The following is a 19,415-nucleotide window of genomic DNA, read 5'->3' on the forward strand; positions in this document are numbered from 1 at the left end:
TTATTTGTTTACCTTAAGTATTGGTGGCCAGAATTGGCATTTTCCTTAAGTATCGAGTACATTAAAATACGGCTACACATCCATCCCTAGTTGGGAGGATGTCATTGTTACCCAAACCTTGTTCCTGTTTCATTATCATTTTTGCTACATTTTATGTTTTTTCATTGGACAGCCGTCTGGTATTTGGAGACTCTTTAAATTGAGCCTTGCACTGACCTTCATGCAAAGTCGGTATGTGATGAACAGGAAGCAAACGCTGCGTAAACAGACTTTAGGGCACTTTTAACCCCCCCTCCCCCAAGCGCCCCCCTCCCTTTTTTATGTTGATTTGTTATCTGGAGGACTATTCCACTGTAAAATAGGGGCTGTCCTTGACTGAGCACAATGGCGCTTTAAAGGATCACAAAGGCGAGCGGCGGGCGGGTTTACAGTAGCCTCACTGATGTTTGACTCCTACAGTCATTTGATATGAATTTATGGAGTCGTCTTTCGCTGCAAGGCCTCACTTTCCTTACAGCCCCTATAGTCGTCCGGTAATGGCCTCCTATATTTCTTCACCTCAATCTTCTCCGTGTGCTCTCAATTGAATTTACTGCCTTGATTTTTTTCACCCCTCTCCTCCTCCTGTATCGTTCTCTCTCTCTTTTTTTTTTTTTTTTGTCTCCGAGCCTCATGTGATTGATAGGTTTAATCCTGCTGCTGCAGATCGAGCTGTGTCAATCACGCCAGAATGGACACAAGCGAGAGTGGGCGAGGGAGATAACGTCTAATAACCCAGATCAGCCTTCTCTGTTAAGAATTGACTTAAAAAAAATGGGAGCCTCTTGTGAGGTTTTAGTAGATTTTGCTACAAAGTATACTTCACTGTGAGGATTTAGATAGTACAAAAGAATTGTTTTGGACGTAATGCGTGTGCAGTATATTGCAGAAGATAGTCTATTCTGGTTTGGTTTCCAGTTTGGGCTAAACTTTACAAAAATCTGGTCAATGTGATTTCTCTTTTGTTACTCAAGCAGGTGTCATTGTGATTTTACTTTCCTGTGATTGTTTCTTAAACCCCTTCCTCTGGTAGCACCTATATGGACATATATAGTTCTAGCATTTTCCTTAAAAAATGCCGAGAATAAACTAATTTGTCGTTTCTACTTTTGATCATAGAACGGCTCCAAGGGAGCAGCTGATACTGCTATCAAAAAGTATCAATACCTCAAAATGAGGCCAGACAGTTTCCCCTTCAAAACAGTGACAAATCAATTTAAAGATTTTAGTGGCAATTCCTACTAATACCCTTCCGTCCACTATTTGGGAATTTGTTGTACAATGTTGAGTCAATCATCATGAAATTGACACCACATTTAGAGAGGTGCAAGGGTGTTTTATTCTCACCCCACTGAAACACACATTTTTCTACACACAGACCCCTCTAAAAAGCACTTTGCAAGAGCAGACTTTAAAAAAATAACTGTGAGATGCCTTTTTGGTAAATATGTTATCTGGTTCTTGCCTGGGAAGAAAAATGACATTTTCACATTTCTAAAGTGTCATCTCTTATCTCCATAGCCGCTGCCATAAAACAAGCGCTTAACTCGCTGTCCTCACCCCCTGTCAATCATTGGAGCCTTGACTTGTGACACCTTCCTCGCCCCCAAATGTGTTCAGGGGTGACCACGGCCTGTGGAATTTTCATGGCGCCTCATTACATTACGCTGCCGCCTTGGTCAACAGGAGGAGAATAAATGCTTGATTATCCCTGATAATCACTCCTGATTTTCATGCCAGATTTATGTGGAAGTGCGCCGTGCCATATGGATCGGCCCCGATCAGCCCCCCCCCCTCCTTTTTTTTTTCCATCCCAGTGATAGCCGCTCCCGTCGCGGCTCTGAAAGGGACGATAATTATTCCCCCCGTCTAGAGCCGGGCGCCTTTTCCTCGGGTTCACCGAGCTCCAGCTGAGCATTCTGGCCCGTGTCGGCGCTAATGAGAATAGCCATCCAGGGAAAAAGAAAAAAAAAATCGAAATGGAAGCCAGACCGGCCGGTCATCTTCCCAGAGGCAATCGATTGTCTTTTCCAGACCGGTTGGGGGAGTAACGAGGATCTCCCCCATCTTAACGAAAGAGAAGGAGGCTTTTGGCAAATGAAAGCAGAATTTATGATTATTAGCATGAATCAACAAGGAAGTGACAAGATTTGGACAGCTGAAGGGCATAGTGCGCACTTGGGTGTCAACGCTTGCATACAGCATCAATGAGTTTGCACAAAAGTACTTTTTTTTCCCCCAAGTATGACTTTGTTCATTTTCCTTCCTTGATTAATATTTGATAGATTTACTGTTCTATCATACACACTGCCATTCAGATTAATTTAATTTATGTTGCTGAATTCTAAAGCTATTCAGAGTTTCAAATAGTTGAAAGTTTTTAGTAGTGGTAGTTTTTTTTTTAGTTTTTTCTTTTTTCAAACAAAACTATGTATGTTATTTAAATTTCAGTGTTAAATAATTTACGTTTGTTCTGGTTTCCCACAACCTCATGTTCTAGTTTAATTAAGTATAATTAAGTAAAAAAAATACCACTTGTGTGAATTTGAAGGGGAAGTTAACTCCATTTTTAAAAATAATTTTTGCAATAATATGTTCTATGCAATGACAATACTCTTAACACAGTACTACGGTTAAGATTGTGTTTGTGGAGTATGTATTAAACAGCAAAATCTACCCGTTTGTCTCCATTTCAGGGGGCGGCCATTTTGTCCATTGAAAATGACATCACAGTTGCTCAGGGCCAATGAGGACTAAACTGGTAAAGTCACATGATAAAACTCCTGAGCTACGATTAGTTGTCTGCTTCGCCCTCGGCAACGAAGATGCCATTTTCAGTCGAAAGCGAGTGACAAAATGGCCGCCCGATTAAACATATTGAATTTTGCTGCTGAATTCATATTCCGCAACTGGAATATTAATCAGAATGCCGCGTTATGTCATGGGCGCATCGCGTAGAACATACTATGGAGCGTATGGAGACTGAGGTGCCGTTAGTGGGCAGATGCCGTAGCGAAGGAGTCGGCAGCTGTCGGCAATGCGCTTGGCGACGGCAGCTGCTTGCCGACCTTGGCGTTTGGCCGCCCGTGCCGCATGTTCGCCCGCCCACCGTCAGCCGCCGTTAATACCCGCGACGCGCGCTAACGCTCGAGCGTTTTTCACACCGTTAATCCGGAATTTCCAACACGCCGGGCTTAGCGCACCTCCATGCTTTCATCAGCATAAGCTATGACTGCTTTTGTGTTACCCGTGTTGGGATTCACTTCATGTTCTGTAAATTTTCTGCTTTAGCTTGGATTTATTTTGAGGGTGTGCTAAAGCCCCCCAAAGAAGTATTCGCGATCTTTCGAGAAGAAGCGCGACTCAGACTCAGACGTCTAAACAGACTCAGACGCGTGACCTGAAAAGCCATCAAAACAAAGAGCGTTCAGGGACACCTCGGACAGTCGGAGGTTCTACTGGATTAGCTGCTTGTCTGGAGGTGATGTTGGGCAGCTTGGATTAGACGCAGTTTAGGGAGCCGTGACTTGAGGTCAGCGTGCGCTAACCATCTGCTTCCTCCCAGGGGCATCCTCCACCATCACCCTGAGGGACGTTATGCAAGTTAGAGCTCTACAGGACATTAAATAGGATGTCAATATCAGAGTGGTATAGCACGTTAAATATTTGAAGGCGTGGCATGAGAGTACATGAAGGCACTTCAAGAGGTACATGAGACTTTAACGGGGTTTCTGAAGGCCGCAGAAATTTGAATTTAATGCTTTCTAATGCTGCAACAGGGACGGAGTGGGGCATTTTTCAAATCAAGAGCAAATTATTTAGAACATGAATTAACTTGTCGCTTAGTTGTATCATAGTGACTCCTTTACAAAACTTTTCATAGGCAACAAAATTTTCCAACAGGGCAGACAGAAATGCAACTAAATATGCCATTACAAGTGGAGTTCCAAGGTTGAATAAACCTGACACGGACTGCATTATTTCATCCAAAGATACGTTGTGCCGGTCGGGCTGGGGGTCCGATCAGAAATACTGTATATATTTACCTGGGGGTAAATCACAAAAAAAAAATTTTAATAACCACTGGCATAGACCATTGAAAATGTGAATATGCTACATTTGAGTTGAACAAAATCTAATGTAAATATTGTCCTTTCATGTTGTATAAAATGCATTCGATTTTTATGAACATTAAATGTGATAAACACATGACTTGCATCAGAATTGATTATGATGTAAATTTGATACATTACAAATGTGTAAAAGATGATCTAGAGTTTGTATATTAGACTCATAGGGAACACTAAATCGACTTTGGGAAGTTGGGGTCAACTTCAAGTGTTGCTGAACACAGCGGTATAATACAAATGCCAGAAATAGATGATAGAACCTGCGCTGACATTTGGAAAAGGCTCATTAAGGCAGCGATGCCGTAAGGTTTAAACCAGATTAGACAAATATTGGGAACGTCTCGGAAGAAAAGGTCACTGTCATACTTGTCACGTATTTACTGTGGCGTCTTTCACATAAAGCCCGACAACATCAGATATTTACTTTAGGTAACCGTGTGCACGTGAAAACGGGACAAGCGCGTGACATCGGCGCTAGCATCTATCGTGACGTATGAAACCGGCCAAGATGGTCATCAGGCATCCGACTGAAAGCGTTTTACCCTTCCAGAGCCTCCGGTGCCCATCGCGCCGCCCCAGTTGACCGCCGTGGGTGCCACCTACCTGTGGATACAACTCAATGCCAATTCCATCAATGGCGACGGCCCCATCGTGGACCGGGAGGTGGAATACCGCACCGTGTCGGGCACCATGTACGACCTGCAGCCCGTCGACAAGACCACGCACAAGATCGGACACCTGGACCCCGACACAGAGTACGAGATCAGCGTTCTGCTCACCAGGCCTCTAGAGGGTGGCACCGGCGCGCCAGGACCACCGCTGAGGGCCCGGACCAGATGCGCTGGTGAGTTGATGCCCATGTCACCGTCATTTTGTGTTACCGCTCAAACATGAAGTAGATAGCGTTCAGATGCAAACGTGAGAAGTGAACTTTGTTTTAACTCGGCCAAAAACTTGCGTCAAGCTAGCTTGTTAGCAGGTTAACGTGAGAAGCTAACTTCACTTTGTCAAAAAGTTGTGACCAAAGCTGATGTCAAATTTAGCCCTCTTTATCTTGAACTTCAACGTGCTTCGTTTCTTAGGGACCAGCTTTTTTTCAGTTAAGATGATACCATGGCTAGCTAGCTAGCCGTTAGAGTAGCTTGTCTGTGCCTTCACTGTGTCCAACACTTGACACTTGACATACGCAGACATCTCATTTTATCCCGCACTAAGTTACATGCTAAGTCACCGACTTGAGTTGACTGACCGCAAAGTCCTCCCTGCGCTGCCTGCAAGCGAGGGACGGTCCCCGATTAAAAAGCAGATTCCTACCCACATCGCCCTAAAAGCCAAACCAAAAACCAAGCAGCTGAGGCCGACTCCCACGTGGCGCGACCTAGCCAGATGGGAGCGAAGTTGCTGGCGTGATGGATGTGGAGTCTGAGCAGGTGTTTGGAGTCAGCGCGGATGTGGTCTACTCCCACAAAAGAGGTCACAAGGCTCAGTGCCAGAGTCGTTTTTTTTTTTTTTTTTTTTTACTGTGGGGGTTAACTGTGTGGCAAAAATCATCATTGAGTGCACATTGAGTGTAAAATTTCAGTGCGAATGCTAAAATGGCTAAAATAAGACGCCGACCGAGCTGTCTATTGTCCAAAACCAGGGATACAAGGTACTCATCAGTTCCGAAAGGTACTTGGGATCAAATAATTTTGACGTTTTTACCATCAAGCGTCCTCAATGTACATAATTTGTTCACCCAATCAAAAACTTTTGTCTTCTTTGAAGTTCGAAATATTCACTACAAATGCTATAGCTAGCAAGTTCATGGCTAACATAAAAAAATAACCTCGCCGTCCACTCTTCTTCCGTCAAATCCTTATTTCCGACACAAACGCCACATTCAGCGTGATTCTTCATGTAATGTCATCGATATAAAAAAAAAATAATAATAAAAAATAAAAGGAAGAAAGAAATCCACCCTGTCAAGAGCGTAAATCAAAGTGAAGCACTTTGCAAAGCGCTCGCCGCCGCCCCGCTCAGGAGACACGTGAAATCTGAGATAAAGCTTTTATGGGAGGGGCTGGAAACGACGAATAAATCGCGTCTCGACTGGCGTGTTTGGGGAGATGTTATGAGCGACGCGAGCCGACTGAAGCGGCGCTTCCCAGCGAGCGAGGGGAGCGCGACATCCATAATTTAGCAAAAAGGATGGAAGGAGTGGGAGGGGTGGTTAAAAAAAAAAAAATCAGTGAGAAAAATTACAGCAGATAGCGCATGAATAATTAAAGGCGGTGAATGGAAAACATTTAAAGACCTTGAGAAGCACTTCTGTTTGAATTTATAAACACGAGGAGAGAGCGCCAAGAAGTGCTACTAAATTAATGCGACTTGTGTTCTCGGGTGGCTTCCGAGCTAAGGTGACAAACAGCCGCCGTGATGAGTGTTAGCATGTAGCTATCAGCGAGCGTGCATTGAAAACAAGCCAGTAAGAATTAAAAAACAACAAACGGGAAGTAGTTTTTTGCCCACAAAGACGTGGACAAAAGTGTGGATTAAGTGAAAAGTTTGACCAAATTTGAGTGTGGTAATTACTGTAATTTTCCAGTTTCTTTATTGGTCGGTCCAATGACATTTATTTCATTGTTTAGAAACATCTTAAAATGTTACCATGTTTGGATTTCAAAACTGGACAAAACTACATAATTTTTATCCGTTTTGAAATATAACTTCATGGTAACACCCTGTAGCTGCCACTGTTTGGAAGGTATAATATTTTGACATATATATATATATATATATATATATATATATATATATATATATATATATATATACTGTATATATATACTGTATATCCATACATATATATACTGTATATCCATACATATATATACACATAATGTATATCACTATTGAGTATTGGAAGAATCCATTTTTCTATTGATCTTTTCATCATATAATCAAAAAGTTGGATCAAATTATTTTGCATTAAGGTGTATTTGTGTACCCCAATTAATCTTTATGAACCAATTACTGTCTATTATTTTTTAGTGGAAGGAACCAGCCACTAAATGTGCGTATTTGCCAGCAATTGCATTTAATCTTAAAGGAAAATATCTTTGAAATTATCTGTGTGTGTTTTTTTTTTTTTTTTAAATATACTGTACGTATCAAAAGTAGCAGAGGTATCATTACTTGGTATTGGTATTTCCTACACCAAACTTAAAGGAAAATGTCTTTAAATTTATCGGTCACTGTGTTTTTTTGTGTGTTTTTTTTAGTAGTTGAGGTCACATTACTTGGTCATGCTATTGCTGAGTACTTAAAGGTTGAGTGCTTGTACTGAGTACTTGTACTGATATCTGTTTGAGGGGAAAAAAAGTGTTGAACATCACTTGATAGCAGTGATGTTGCGCAATTCTAAAGCCAAAGCACAGCATTGGTGTTGCACTTTCCTAAAAAGCAATGTTTGACACAAGGTAGTCCAACTGTGAGTTTTATGAGGGTCTTTTCATATTGTTCCGTGCCTTGTAAACATTTCAGAAAACTTTGACACCTGCTGTGAAATGTCTCTGGCCTCAGAATTTCAAACAACAACAGGTTTTGATTCATTTCCAAGTAAGCGTCGTACACGCGTTTACCTTGGTCGCCGGGCTCCAATCAACAGACGAGTCTGTCTGAGAATGAGGAGAAATAACAATAGCGGCGAGTCTATACCGTCTGCTCTCTGCCGGCGCTCGTTTCAAAACGCGTCCTTGAGCGGCTCGCAAATCGCCTTTTCCACACAAGTGACGTTATAGCAGCACACTTCTCCATTCTACTTTCAACCGGCCCTGATAATAGTTAGATATAAAGAAGACTTTTTTTTTTTTTGTTATTTTCGTCCTCCCACAACCTCCCACAGAACTCTGTCTCGTCTGCTTTTTTTTTTTCGCCAGGGCCAACAGGTGATGAGGGTCTTTTCACTCATGTGGCCAATGCTATGTCACATTTGCGCTGGCCATTGTACGCGCTCGTCGATGCTCTCACAGGAGGCTTTTCATTCGCCCGAGCGTTAATTAGACACGTCTGACTGGGCAAACAACAAGGAGATGGATGGAGGCCATCTCCGACCTTTACACGGCGACGCGGGCCGCCATCATGCACGCTTTCACGCTAGTGGTTCGCGTTCTATCTCCCGCATCAGCCGGCGAGTCGGTTGACAACTTCTGCTGGTGCGCAACGGTAAAACAGTTCAAGCGAAGAAAAATGACACGCTTCGTGATGGCTACAATTCGATAGACATTGTGTTGCTCCTTCTGCTCTTGACCACTAGGGGGCAATGTAAAACAGACACACTCGACAGGGTGTAAAAACAGTCAAAGTTCCCTCCTAATGTATTGGAACACAAGGTTAATTACGTGATTGGCGAAAAATAATTTTGGCGAGAAATTTTAGGCTCATTTTGAGCTTTTAATCATTTTAAAGCTTTTAATGGCAAAGTTATGCGGTTGTCTTAAAATACAAAAGCGAGTTCTGTTTATTCTTTGGTTTTACGCGAATCTCAAACTGGGAGTAGCAATAAAAAACTTGAAGCCTCTTTATTGATGAAGTATTTGCTGTGAATTTCAAACTATAAGCCGCAACTTTTTTTCTCATGATTTGAGCCCTGCGGCTTAGCTGCACTTTTTTATTTACTAACCACTAGGAGGCGAACCACCGGTAGAGCAAATGTGTGTTTCTGTTCAAGGTGTCAATTTATGGCACAACTATGAAATCAAACTGAAACGATGTGAATGAAAAAGAGTTTTTAAAGTATGGCATTAAAAATGTAAACACTGATAAGTTGAATAAGATCTTGTATAAAAGTTTGATAGGAACTGTATATGTATTTACCGTATATACCGGTGCGACTTATAGTCCCGGGTTTACGGTACTTTATCCCAAGCTGGCACAATACAACACACGACGGCTTGCGTTTTGAAAAACATATGTATTACACCGTTTGTATCTCAAGGCACCAGCGTATATTATGTTGCTAGTTGAGAGCTTTTACTTATTGCCACTGCTGGGACTCAACAACACAATTCAACCGCAGAGTTGTTAAAAGTTGAATGCGCCTCCCGGCCGGGGGGCTGGAAGTGGCGACGGCGGCCCCTCCACAGCGTTGCCGAAAAGTGTGAGTTACCACCCGGGGCGCCCGATCATTTTGGAGAGAGAGCCCTTGTTAAACTTCACACCCAAAATGCAAGCGAGAGCGCCGTTGCCAAATGCTGACAAATGGAGACATTTGGAAAATGTTAGCAAGCTGTGAGATGCCTGCACTTAAGCCTGGAATGATAACAAGAATAAAATGCTCGGGGAAAAAAGAGCGCTTGACAACAAGGGCCGCGAAAACTCTCAAGGCCGCTCGGCTTTTTGTCCGCCGGTGAATATCGGACGTCCTCGCCCCGAAGTTAGCGCCTCCATTTTTCCTCGTGGCAAACATTGCTCAGTTTGCAAAGCCGCAGAGCCGGCCGGCGCCACAGATTTTCATTAGCACGTCCCAGACGGGCCAGAGGGAGAGCGGGGAAGTGTCCCGTCCTGTCTGGGGGCTCGGTGATGTATCGCACCCGGGCCCGCCGCTCCTAACCGCTCAATTAGGAGCCCGGGCTTGCGCTGGGGCCTGTCAGGGAGAGGAGCCGGACGAGATCAAGAGCCGCTTCCTCGCCGCGCGCCGTCATCCATCTTGCGTCGTTTGACTGGCGGCCTGGCCGGGGGGGGGGGGTCGGGGCCATTCGTCCCGATCTGTCCCCGCTAAACATGAATAATCTGCTGACCTTCAGCCACTGCGAGGAGGCAACGCAATCTCATTTTGCTCGTCATTTGTTCCCACACCGAAATAGTGTTGCAGCATCTTCTAAAATGATGACGCGGGCTTGCAGATTGATTTATAAAATGTCGTTCTCAAACGGGGGTACGTGAAAGCGCTTTGCGGTTACGAGAGATTTCAGCGGGGTTTCAGCAAAGATCAACAAGTCTGACGTAAAAAGTCCAAATTAATTGGAACATAGAGCAACCTATTGCTAAATTGTGTGTGACTTCTTTAAAAAAAAAAGTTTTCCTTTTAAGTTTCAAACAGTTGAGGTTACTTTTCAAATTAAGAGCAAAGCAAGTGGAACATGGAGCAAATTATTGCTTTTTCTCATAGAGACTCCTTTGCAAAATGTCATCTTTTCAACTGTCGGAACATTTAATTTATTTTCATATTTGGAGCAAATTAATTGGAACATGGAACAACTTAGTGCTAGTTTGATACTTACTACTTTGCAAAACTTTGTTGTCTTTTTAAGCTTTGGAATGTTTAGTTTTCTTTTCAAATTAAGAGCAAATTAATCGGCACATGCAGCAACTTACTGCTAAATAATGTGAAAGTAACTCTTTTGAGAAATGTATGTGTTTATTTTGTTACACACTTAAACACTCGGGTTTTATACAACAATTTTATTGTATTAAGATGTTTTAATGCTGTTAATCACTATGGAAGGCATTGGAAAGAGGCGCTCTATAAATATATTTACAACATGGGTATATATGTCTTTGTGAATAAATGAGTAAATATTATTTTCTTGTTTGATACTTGCAAATTATCCAACTTCACAGCTTTTTTTTTTTTTTAAATATATATTTTTTGCATGAAACCCAGAGCCCTGCACTGCACCTTGTATCGCTGTGGTGTACTTATGTAGACACTAAATGAATAAATATAAATTGAATAGAGTCACACGCTGTGAAGTCACCGACGTGGGTGACACATTTAGCGATAAAACAAGACTTGCAGGGAGCTCTATTTGTATTGTTTGGAAGGGAGACAATCAGCCATCCATCTCCACCTTCACAGCTTAGTGGTGGGTGGCGCGGGGGGGGTCTCATCAGACAGCTCAGGCTGGTCCATTTTGTACTTTCAATTCCACACCCCCCTCCAAGCTCAGTCAGGGTGGCAGTGTCATTTATCAGCCGGCCTATAAAGAAGGACTTGATGGAGTGAGGAGCGGCCAGCACCATTCAATAAATCCTGCTGATTATCCACGCCCCCAAGGTGGAGTGCCCGGCCCGCGTGTGTGTATATGGATATTGTATATGGAGGCAGGGGGCATAATTCCATACAATACAATGGAAAAGCTTTTATTAGTTTTAAAATGGAAAAATGGAATTTGTGACTTTTAGTGTGTATGGCTTTGAAAGGTTGCGGGTATTCTGATCGGATATCGATCCATCCGTCCATCCATTTTCTAAATCCGCTTATTCTCACAGGGGTCACAGGCCTGCTGGTGCCTATCCCAGCTGACTTTAGGCGAGTAGGCGGGGGACACTCTGAACTGGTTGCCACAGCGACGAACAACCATTCACGCACCCAATCACATCGAAGGACAATTTGGAGTGTCCACTGCCACGCAGGCTCGGGGAGAACATGCAAACGGCACACGGGAAGCCAGCCGAATTTGAACTTCTGCTCCACCGAGCCGCCCGCTGATATTGATATCAGTCTAATACCAGCCAAATAATCGGATTATAGTCAATCTACATCTATTAGCATGCACATTTGTTTAGTTGTGAGTTCTGATAACTTGTTTTAATGTTTTTTGCCGTAGTATGGAAGTATTGTTATAATAACGCATGGGCGAGTACCAATATGAAATTCCAGTACTGGCCTGAAAGCGAGGTATCCTCCCTATGGGGCTAGCCGATACGATTATCGATCACTCGCTTGGACTTGTTTTATCATCAAGAAGAAAAGACAAATTTAAAGAATACTTTCTTCTATGAACTTTTAAGGAAAAATTAATTCGTGGGATGTGTAGATTTTTCTTTCAAATTACGTCATTGTTTTTAGTGGGTAAGTTCTGCATATCAACGGTATTAATGTTATCGGTATTCGCTATCTGTGACGACTCAATGGCTGAATACAAGTACTGGTAAGAATAGTATTTGTGGTATCACTACTTGATATTGGTCTTTGCTCAATATTGAAGTACTCATCCTGGTATCGTTTCGAAAAAAGTGGTATCGAAGATGATAGATAGTAGATGGTAATTTTGCTATTTTGTCCTCCTTGACGTAAGCGTTGGTGTCGTGCCCCCCCCCGTGCCCCAGCTTTTCTTTAGCACCGGAGGACAGGTGATGGCTGCTCTGATTGTGGGTTATCGCCAGCTATCATTGTGTCTCGCATCCGCGAGATATGAAAATGATTTCCTGAGTGTTCAAGCCGTGTCATTACCTCAATAGCCGCCGACGCCGCAGAGTAATAGGCGGCGGCAAACAAATCTGCAAAACCTTTTTTTAGTGTGTATGTTTGCTATTTTTTTCTTTTTACATCGTTTTACCTCAGTGAAAAGAAACCCTGTGATTTAATATTGGCCATTGACATGATTTTTATTTTATTTTTTGCCACTGACAAGACAAGATGCATACCAGATACAATTCCTCTGTTTTTCTCATCTGCAAATTACATACACTCTCCTCTTCCTGTTTATGTATTGTAGCAGTAGTGATACACACATTTTACATAATGTTCAATTTTTAGCAACTGCTCGGATAAACTATACCTATACTTAAAAAAAAAAAAAGTATGGGTATGAATCTTGAGTCTTGTATCGCTATGTCTTGTATCCATATGTCATGTCATATGTTGTTTATGTTTTTTTTTAAACCTAGGTTTGCAACAAGTTTTGTGACGTATATTCTATAAATTAGAGAAGGGAAAATATCGATACACAATCATGTATCATATTGTCATCCCAGTAGCAAATGATAGTGCTTACTGAGATATAGTATCGACACAAACATAAAATATCATTTTTAACAATCAAACAACTTTTGGGATTACAGTAGAGATCTGTTCACAAAAAATAATTAACTTAATTATTAATATTTAAAAAAGAAATATTTAAAAAATAATCAACTCAAACTGTAAGACCTGTTCTCACTTATGAATAAGAATTTTTTGACAAAAAAAAAAACATTGAACAAGAGTAGTGTTCATAAAAATAAATCATCAACTTGACAGGTAACGAGTGGTGGCACGTGACAAGTTGGGCCAAACCATTCCAGTATGGCGAGAATCTGGCTCTTGAAAATAATGAAATTGAATACTGCACATAAAATTTGTTTTATGAACTTATATTTAAACATTTATACATTTAAAAATTATTTCTAAAGGATTTTTGCATGTTTTTGCCAAGGATTTATGCATTTTTTCTTTATTTAAAATTGCGAGTACGCCCTAGAGTTCCTTTAAGTACCCTCGGGTACGCTTACCTCCATTTGAGAACCACTGTTTCGAGATATCAGTACATGTCATGGCAATTGACACATGTATCAACCACTCTCTTGGAGCCGTTTGACCATTTCAAAGAAGTTACAAATTATAAATACAGAAAATTGTCATTATTTTTCATTAAATTTTCAGAAAAAAAGCATTCTTGGAATATACTATATATACAGCATAGCAACTAGTAGGCGAGTACCAGTACCGAGTATCAATATAAGGCTGATGCTTTTACTTATTTTAAAGTATTGATACTAGTATCAGTACCGAGTATCGATATAAGGCTGATGCTTATACTTATTTTAAGGTATTGCTACTAGTATCGTCTGCTCTCGTAGAGCCATTTTACTTTCACAAAGTAGAAATGAAAAATTAGAACAATGAAAAATATGTTATTTTTACGGGTAATTTTGTGTATTATATTAGCACTAGCCGTATCGGGACTTGTTCTCGGAAAATAGATAGTATAGAACATCTCCGGCGACTATGAGAGATGCCGTAGCCTTGACTCCACGCCGATGTCTAACGAGCGGCAAAGTGTTCTCATCCTTGTTCGGGAGTCGGCAGCGTCCCCGCGCTTAATCGATGCGGATCCGATAAAGACTCTGTGTGCTTGCGGCGCCCGAGGATGATCTGATAAGCTAATTGCTCTTCCCTACAAGAGGCAGGCAGAAGGAGACAGCGCTTGAAGTACACAAGCGCCAAAGATCTGAGGAAGGAAAACATATCGCACATATCATCTTTTTTGCCATGCACTTGTATTATTTATTATTATTTCCTTACCTTATCAAAGCCTTGTCATGCTTGAAACAGGTGGGCAAACCTTGGTGCTGCGGGGGTTGCCGACTTGTTTGACAAGGGGCCTTAATTTGCTGCTAATTTGCGACAACATGATTCAAATGTCATACCGTAATAATAATGATGATGATGATGAGGGAGGGACGGACGGAGGGGAAGCCTAAATGTCAAATTCAAATGATTCACATATCAGTGTTGCAGCGGCGATATTAATTTGTCCACCACATACACATACATACAGTATATATATATATATATATATATATATATATATATATATATATATATATATATATATATATATATATATATATATATATATATATATACATACAGATGAGTTTATTCAAAATGCAATTGCCACGGTTGCTCCTCAGACGTCAAACAACTGAAGTACACATATTTACTTAAATCTTACATTTTTGAACCTCACACTGTAACTGTACTGTTGTCTCTTCCCATTCCCATCCCATTGGCTGTAGTCTCACGGAGAGCCGGGGTTGTAATAGTGACGCCGGGAAGAACTACTTTCTAGCTCTTGCTTCACGTCTAGCTAACAGCGTGTTTTGAATTTCATGAGGGAAACGGACACTCCTACAAGACTCGTGATCGGTTCCCCTTGCAACCACTGACCAGTGAGGGCTGGAGTTGAAATCTACTGCTGCCAATCACGTGTCTTGTATGAGTAAATGTTCATTTTTTCTGCCCCTAATACATTGCCAAATTTATTGAATCAAGTATTGGCAGATCCTCAAAATCCATATTTTCAGGACATTCTTATTCATAATACATAATCTTAGAGGAAAATATTGCAAAAATGTAAGATTACAGGTAGAACTACATAAATGTAAGTTTTGAGAGAAAAAAAACAGTAAAACTAAATGATGGAAAAATACAAATATAATCCAAAAATTGCAAAAAAAATCTGATCATCACTTGGCTACTCTACAAGCTAGCACCTGCACAAGCGAGTGGAAAGAGGCAAAAGATTAAAGAAAAAAAAAAAGACATACGGAATTCACAAGCATCTCATCGGGGTGAGCCGGGCAGAAAATGGAAGTTTTAAGCTCTTTTATATGCGGAACTATCTGGAGGCTGCACTCAGGCGGGCCAAAAGGGGCTCGCTTTAGCACCGCCACAATTGCGGGGTGGCTGGCCACACAAATCAAATTAGAAAAAAAAAAAAAAAAAAACATCAAATCAAAGGACAAAAGTGGCAAAGTGTGAATCTTGAGCCGACAAGCCCGAATGTGCCCGCTGTGATTTGTGCGGAGTGTCACACTTTCATTTAGGTGGAACGCCCGCGTGTCAACAAACGGGGTCCATGTGTCAACAAATGGCAGGCGGGAAGAAAAGATCACAAGAGCCCAAGGTTTGCTTTCCATTGTCAGCTGACTTATTAGCCGTCTGCGCTACAACTTCACGTTGTCTCAACCATCCATGAAACTGACTATTTCTATTGTTCCTCGCTTCATTCAAAAACAAGAATTATTTTCAAAGCGGGCCTGCTTAGTTGGATTAATCTGTCATTTTAAAAAAACATTTTAGTTGTCCATTATACAGTTCGACTTCAAAGGAATAAAATAGAAACTGGTCATAAATAAATGTATGCGTAAATCCGCAATAACCTACTCATGATGTAATCAACTCTTTTAGTACCAGCAATTTTTAGATAATCATTTATCGTAATACTTGAAAATATTTGGAAAAAAATGTGACTAAAAATAACTATATAAATATGGATAAATACCTGGAATTGGATGTCTGGACTCCCAAAAAGGTAAAATTACATGTTTGGGATCGAATTAATTCATTTGATAACTCAATTATTTTTCACGTAGAATTAATACTTTCAAAGAGACAATATTTTACATGCTGTGGACTGAAATTGACATCACATGTGCTAAAAGCTTCTATGTGTGAGGGTGGTCATGGCAACCCTTGACCACCGTATAGCTCCACCCCCAAATCTTTTTCTATGTAGTGATGCATATTAATACCGGATAAGAATGGATCACGTCACATGTAATTTTTCTAGGAACGACAAAATCAAAATCTGCACGTAAACTCGGTTAATTGCTTGAATGTCAATTCTGCACTGATGTTGGTATTGATATTTAGCCCCTCCCCTGTGTATTGGACTCCACCTTCTTCCTCCATCTGTTGCCATTAATTCCCGCTGATAAGGAGTTGGTCCACCGGGGTGGGACATCCTATCGCCTGGAACCATTCTTGCTTTCGCCTTTTCCGCGGCTCCCCCCCATCCCTAATCCCTATTTTACCGCCGTGCCGTCCCGCCTCTCCGACAAGGATGTGAAGGCGAGCGGGCGGCCTGAAGGTAATGGGATCAATTTCCATTCCAGGTTAAATTTGCAGCCCATTTCTCTGGAACTTAGCACTTTAGCCGCTATTAGGGAGGAGACGGGCTCCATTTCGGCTCCCTCCCCTAGGGGATACGCGGCCCTGCCGGCGGACGGGGCGGGCGGCCATGTTTAACATTCATAGGGTGCACCGAGGTGCTTGATTGTGTTGGGGGGACTCGACACAGAAACACTTTGGAGAGAAATAAGGCAACATCTAGAAAAAAAAGTTACAAGACAGGGGGAAAATGGAGGCTAACGTTGAGGAAAGGAGGTCGTGCGGTTAGCTAGGCGGGCGCTAACGCTAGAAGAAAGCTAGGCCTCCCGACGGCTGAGCGACAGACGCAGCAGATGCCAAGTGGCCGATGCGCTCCCTCGCGCTTGAGGAGATGAAAAGACGTCGCAAACCGCCGCCCTGCGGGAAACGCAACGACGGGGGCCCGCGTCTAGCTAGTGCGCCGCGAACCTGCCAGACTGCAAAGTGGAAAAACATCTGTCTGGGGGGGAAACGTCTCAAACGATGATTTTATCAGCTTCAAAAACTAGTTTGACAAAGACAATTCAGTAAGCTCTTGCCTATTGGCAAAGTCACCTCAGTTGGATTTTTTTTCCCCTCGGCTATGTATCAAGTCAAGAACATAGTGCGGTCTGTGTCGACATTTTTCCACACTTCCTGTGTGTCTCATGTCTGTTTTATGCTGCGCCCCGGTGACCAAGATGTCCAGACTGGAAGGAGCAACACAATGTCCATCGAATTGGAGCCAAAACAAAGTGTGTCATATTAGAAGAGTGTCTGTGTTACAAAATATAACAACAATAAAGATGTGAATTTAACCAGGTCCTATGAAGCCTTTGCCCCCTGACCTTTCATATATTAGCCGTCCAAGTGACCCCTTCTGTTTATCTGAGGTGCCAATAATAGGCAGCTGCTTGCCATTTGAAAAGATTGTAGAGAAATATTGTCACATTTATAGCACGAAACCAGAGTGAAATTCTTACTCTGTTCACCTCAGCGAACAGAAGACGGCAGCCACGGTGGGCGCCATCATGCAGGTGAAATGGAAAATAATATCATCTATTTAGTGCTCTCTTACAAAATTATTAGCATCCTACGGCGTAGTGTGAAGGGATGACGAGTCCCGCTGAGGCTTTGCGTCGGCATGCGCCTCGACAGGATGCGCCTTTGCTTCCCATCACGCTGCGCCTTTGAAACGGGAAAGGCGTCGACTTCAAACGGATGAAATTTGAGCGCGTGTCAAGCGGGAAAAGAACATCACCGGCGGCCGTGCGTCCGCATTCGCCACGTCCATTTTGTTCATTTGGGCCAGACTAATACGCAGCACCTGGCGTAATTGACGGCGTGCATGCGGCCTCACACTCCGTCCTCCCTCCGTTCCCCGCAGAACCCATGCACGGGCCTCGCCGTCTGGAGGTGCTGGACGTGCAATCCAAGCAGGTGACGGTGCGCTGGGAGCCGCTGGGCTACAACGTGACGCGCTGCCACAGCTTCAACCTGACGGCACAGTACCGCTCGCGGGCCGGCGGCAAGGAGCAGACCCGCGAGGAGGTGTGCTACGAGGCGCAGGGCCGCGACCCTCAGCACACCATCCACAACCTCACGCCCTACACCAACCTCAGCGTCAAGCTGGTGCTGAGAAACCCGGAGGGCGTCAAGGAAAGCGCCGAGCTGGTGGTGCAGACCGACGAGGATGGTGAGCGTACCTCCCACCAAAAACAAAATCGTCGTTTCCGCCTGGCGTTGTATTTGTTCACTTATTCACGTAAACAAATCACACAGATACATATCAACTTAGAAATATGGTAAAGCATTGTTGTAAAACACCATATATGTGGCCGCCAGGGTTTTAAAAAAAAACATTCAATTAGATTTACCTGCAGAAACCCTGTTACTCTCACATACCTGATGAAGATGCACTTTACCCCATTAGAATTCACTTAAAGATGACACAACACAGAGGTGCATATCAAATTATAAAGATGGTCAAGCATTTTTGTAAAAAACAAAACAAAAAAACATGTGTTCTATGAATAAGTGGTTCTCAACCTTTTTGCACTGGTGTTTAATATTTTTCAGCCAAGTAGTCACTGTAAGAAATTACAGCTATACGTTGCTTCATTTTCAAGTTAATTTGCTTTTGATTTGAAAAGAAAAAAATACAACCCTGTTAGGGAATTAAAAGAGTATGGAGTGTAAAATAGCTGGGTTGTGTATATGTACTCATCAAACCCAACTTTTTTATTTAGTTGTGCGCCCCTTCATTGGAGAAAAAATAAGAAAAAATATTAACGTAAACAAAACACGAATAGATTTTTTTTTCTATCTTAGGACAAATCGAAGCTTTTAAAACCCCCTTCAAGATTCTGTCAGAGATGACGCACCCTTAAGTCTAAAAATAGCTACCTTTAGCAAGACAGGCTACAACACATTTTTTGTTTCATATGAACTACTTCAAACTTTTGAACCAACCCCTTCAAAATAATTGAAAAAAGTTTATTCATTGACATATTGCATCAAAAATTAAGCAGAATGCCACGTACCCCTGTCAAGAGACGGCGGTCGCCTTCCTTTATTTATGCTTGCCCATACGTCACTCATCCCGGCCGTACGACATGCAGCACGCGTGTCGTTATTGTCAACGACTTGAAATGCGCCCATTAAAATATCTTTGACTTTGGCCACCGGCCATTTGTGTAATGGACGTCCTTGAAAAGCTCTTTGGATGATTGTCGGCAGCTAGATAAATCAGAGTGAAGGCGACGCCGCCGACTTTTATTCATCGGTGTCGCTAATCTGTGCCG

The 19,415-nt window shown here is 42.3% G+C and overlaps 1 protein-coding gene across 6 annotated transcripts in view; it reads left to right on the top strand.

Annotated features, from left to right (window-relative positions):
• Nucleotides 1-19,415, top strand: part of LOC148414687 (receptor-type tyrosine-protein phosphatase mu) — a 148,960-nt gene that overhangs the window by 56,650 nt on the left and 72,895 nt on the right. For all 6 annotated transcript variants that reach the window (XM_088429132.1, XM_088429130.1, XM_088429134.1 and 3 more), the window contains exons 7-8: nucleotides 4,720-5,013; nucleotides 17,999-18,307. In XM_088429132.1, coding sequence (XP_088285258.1) covers nucleotides 4,720-5,013; nucleotides 17,999-18,307 — 603 coding nt within the window. The remainder of the gene's footprint in view (nucleotides 1-4,719; nucleotides 5,014-17,998; nucleotides 18,308-19,415) is intronic.

Source organism: Hippichthys cyanospilos, chromosome 12 (genome assembly GCF_059441005.1).
Source record: "Hippichthys cyanospilos isolate Australia breed blue-spotted pipefish chromosome 12, RoL_Hcya_1.0, whole genome shotgun sequence".
Taxonomy (NCBI): domain Eukaryota; kingdom Metazoa; phylum Chordata; class Actinopteri; order Syngnathiformes; family Syngnathidae; genus Hippichthys; species Hippichthys cyanospilos.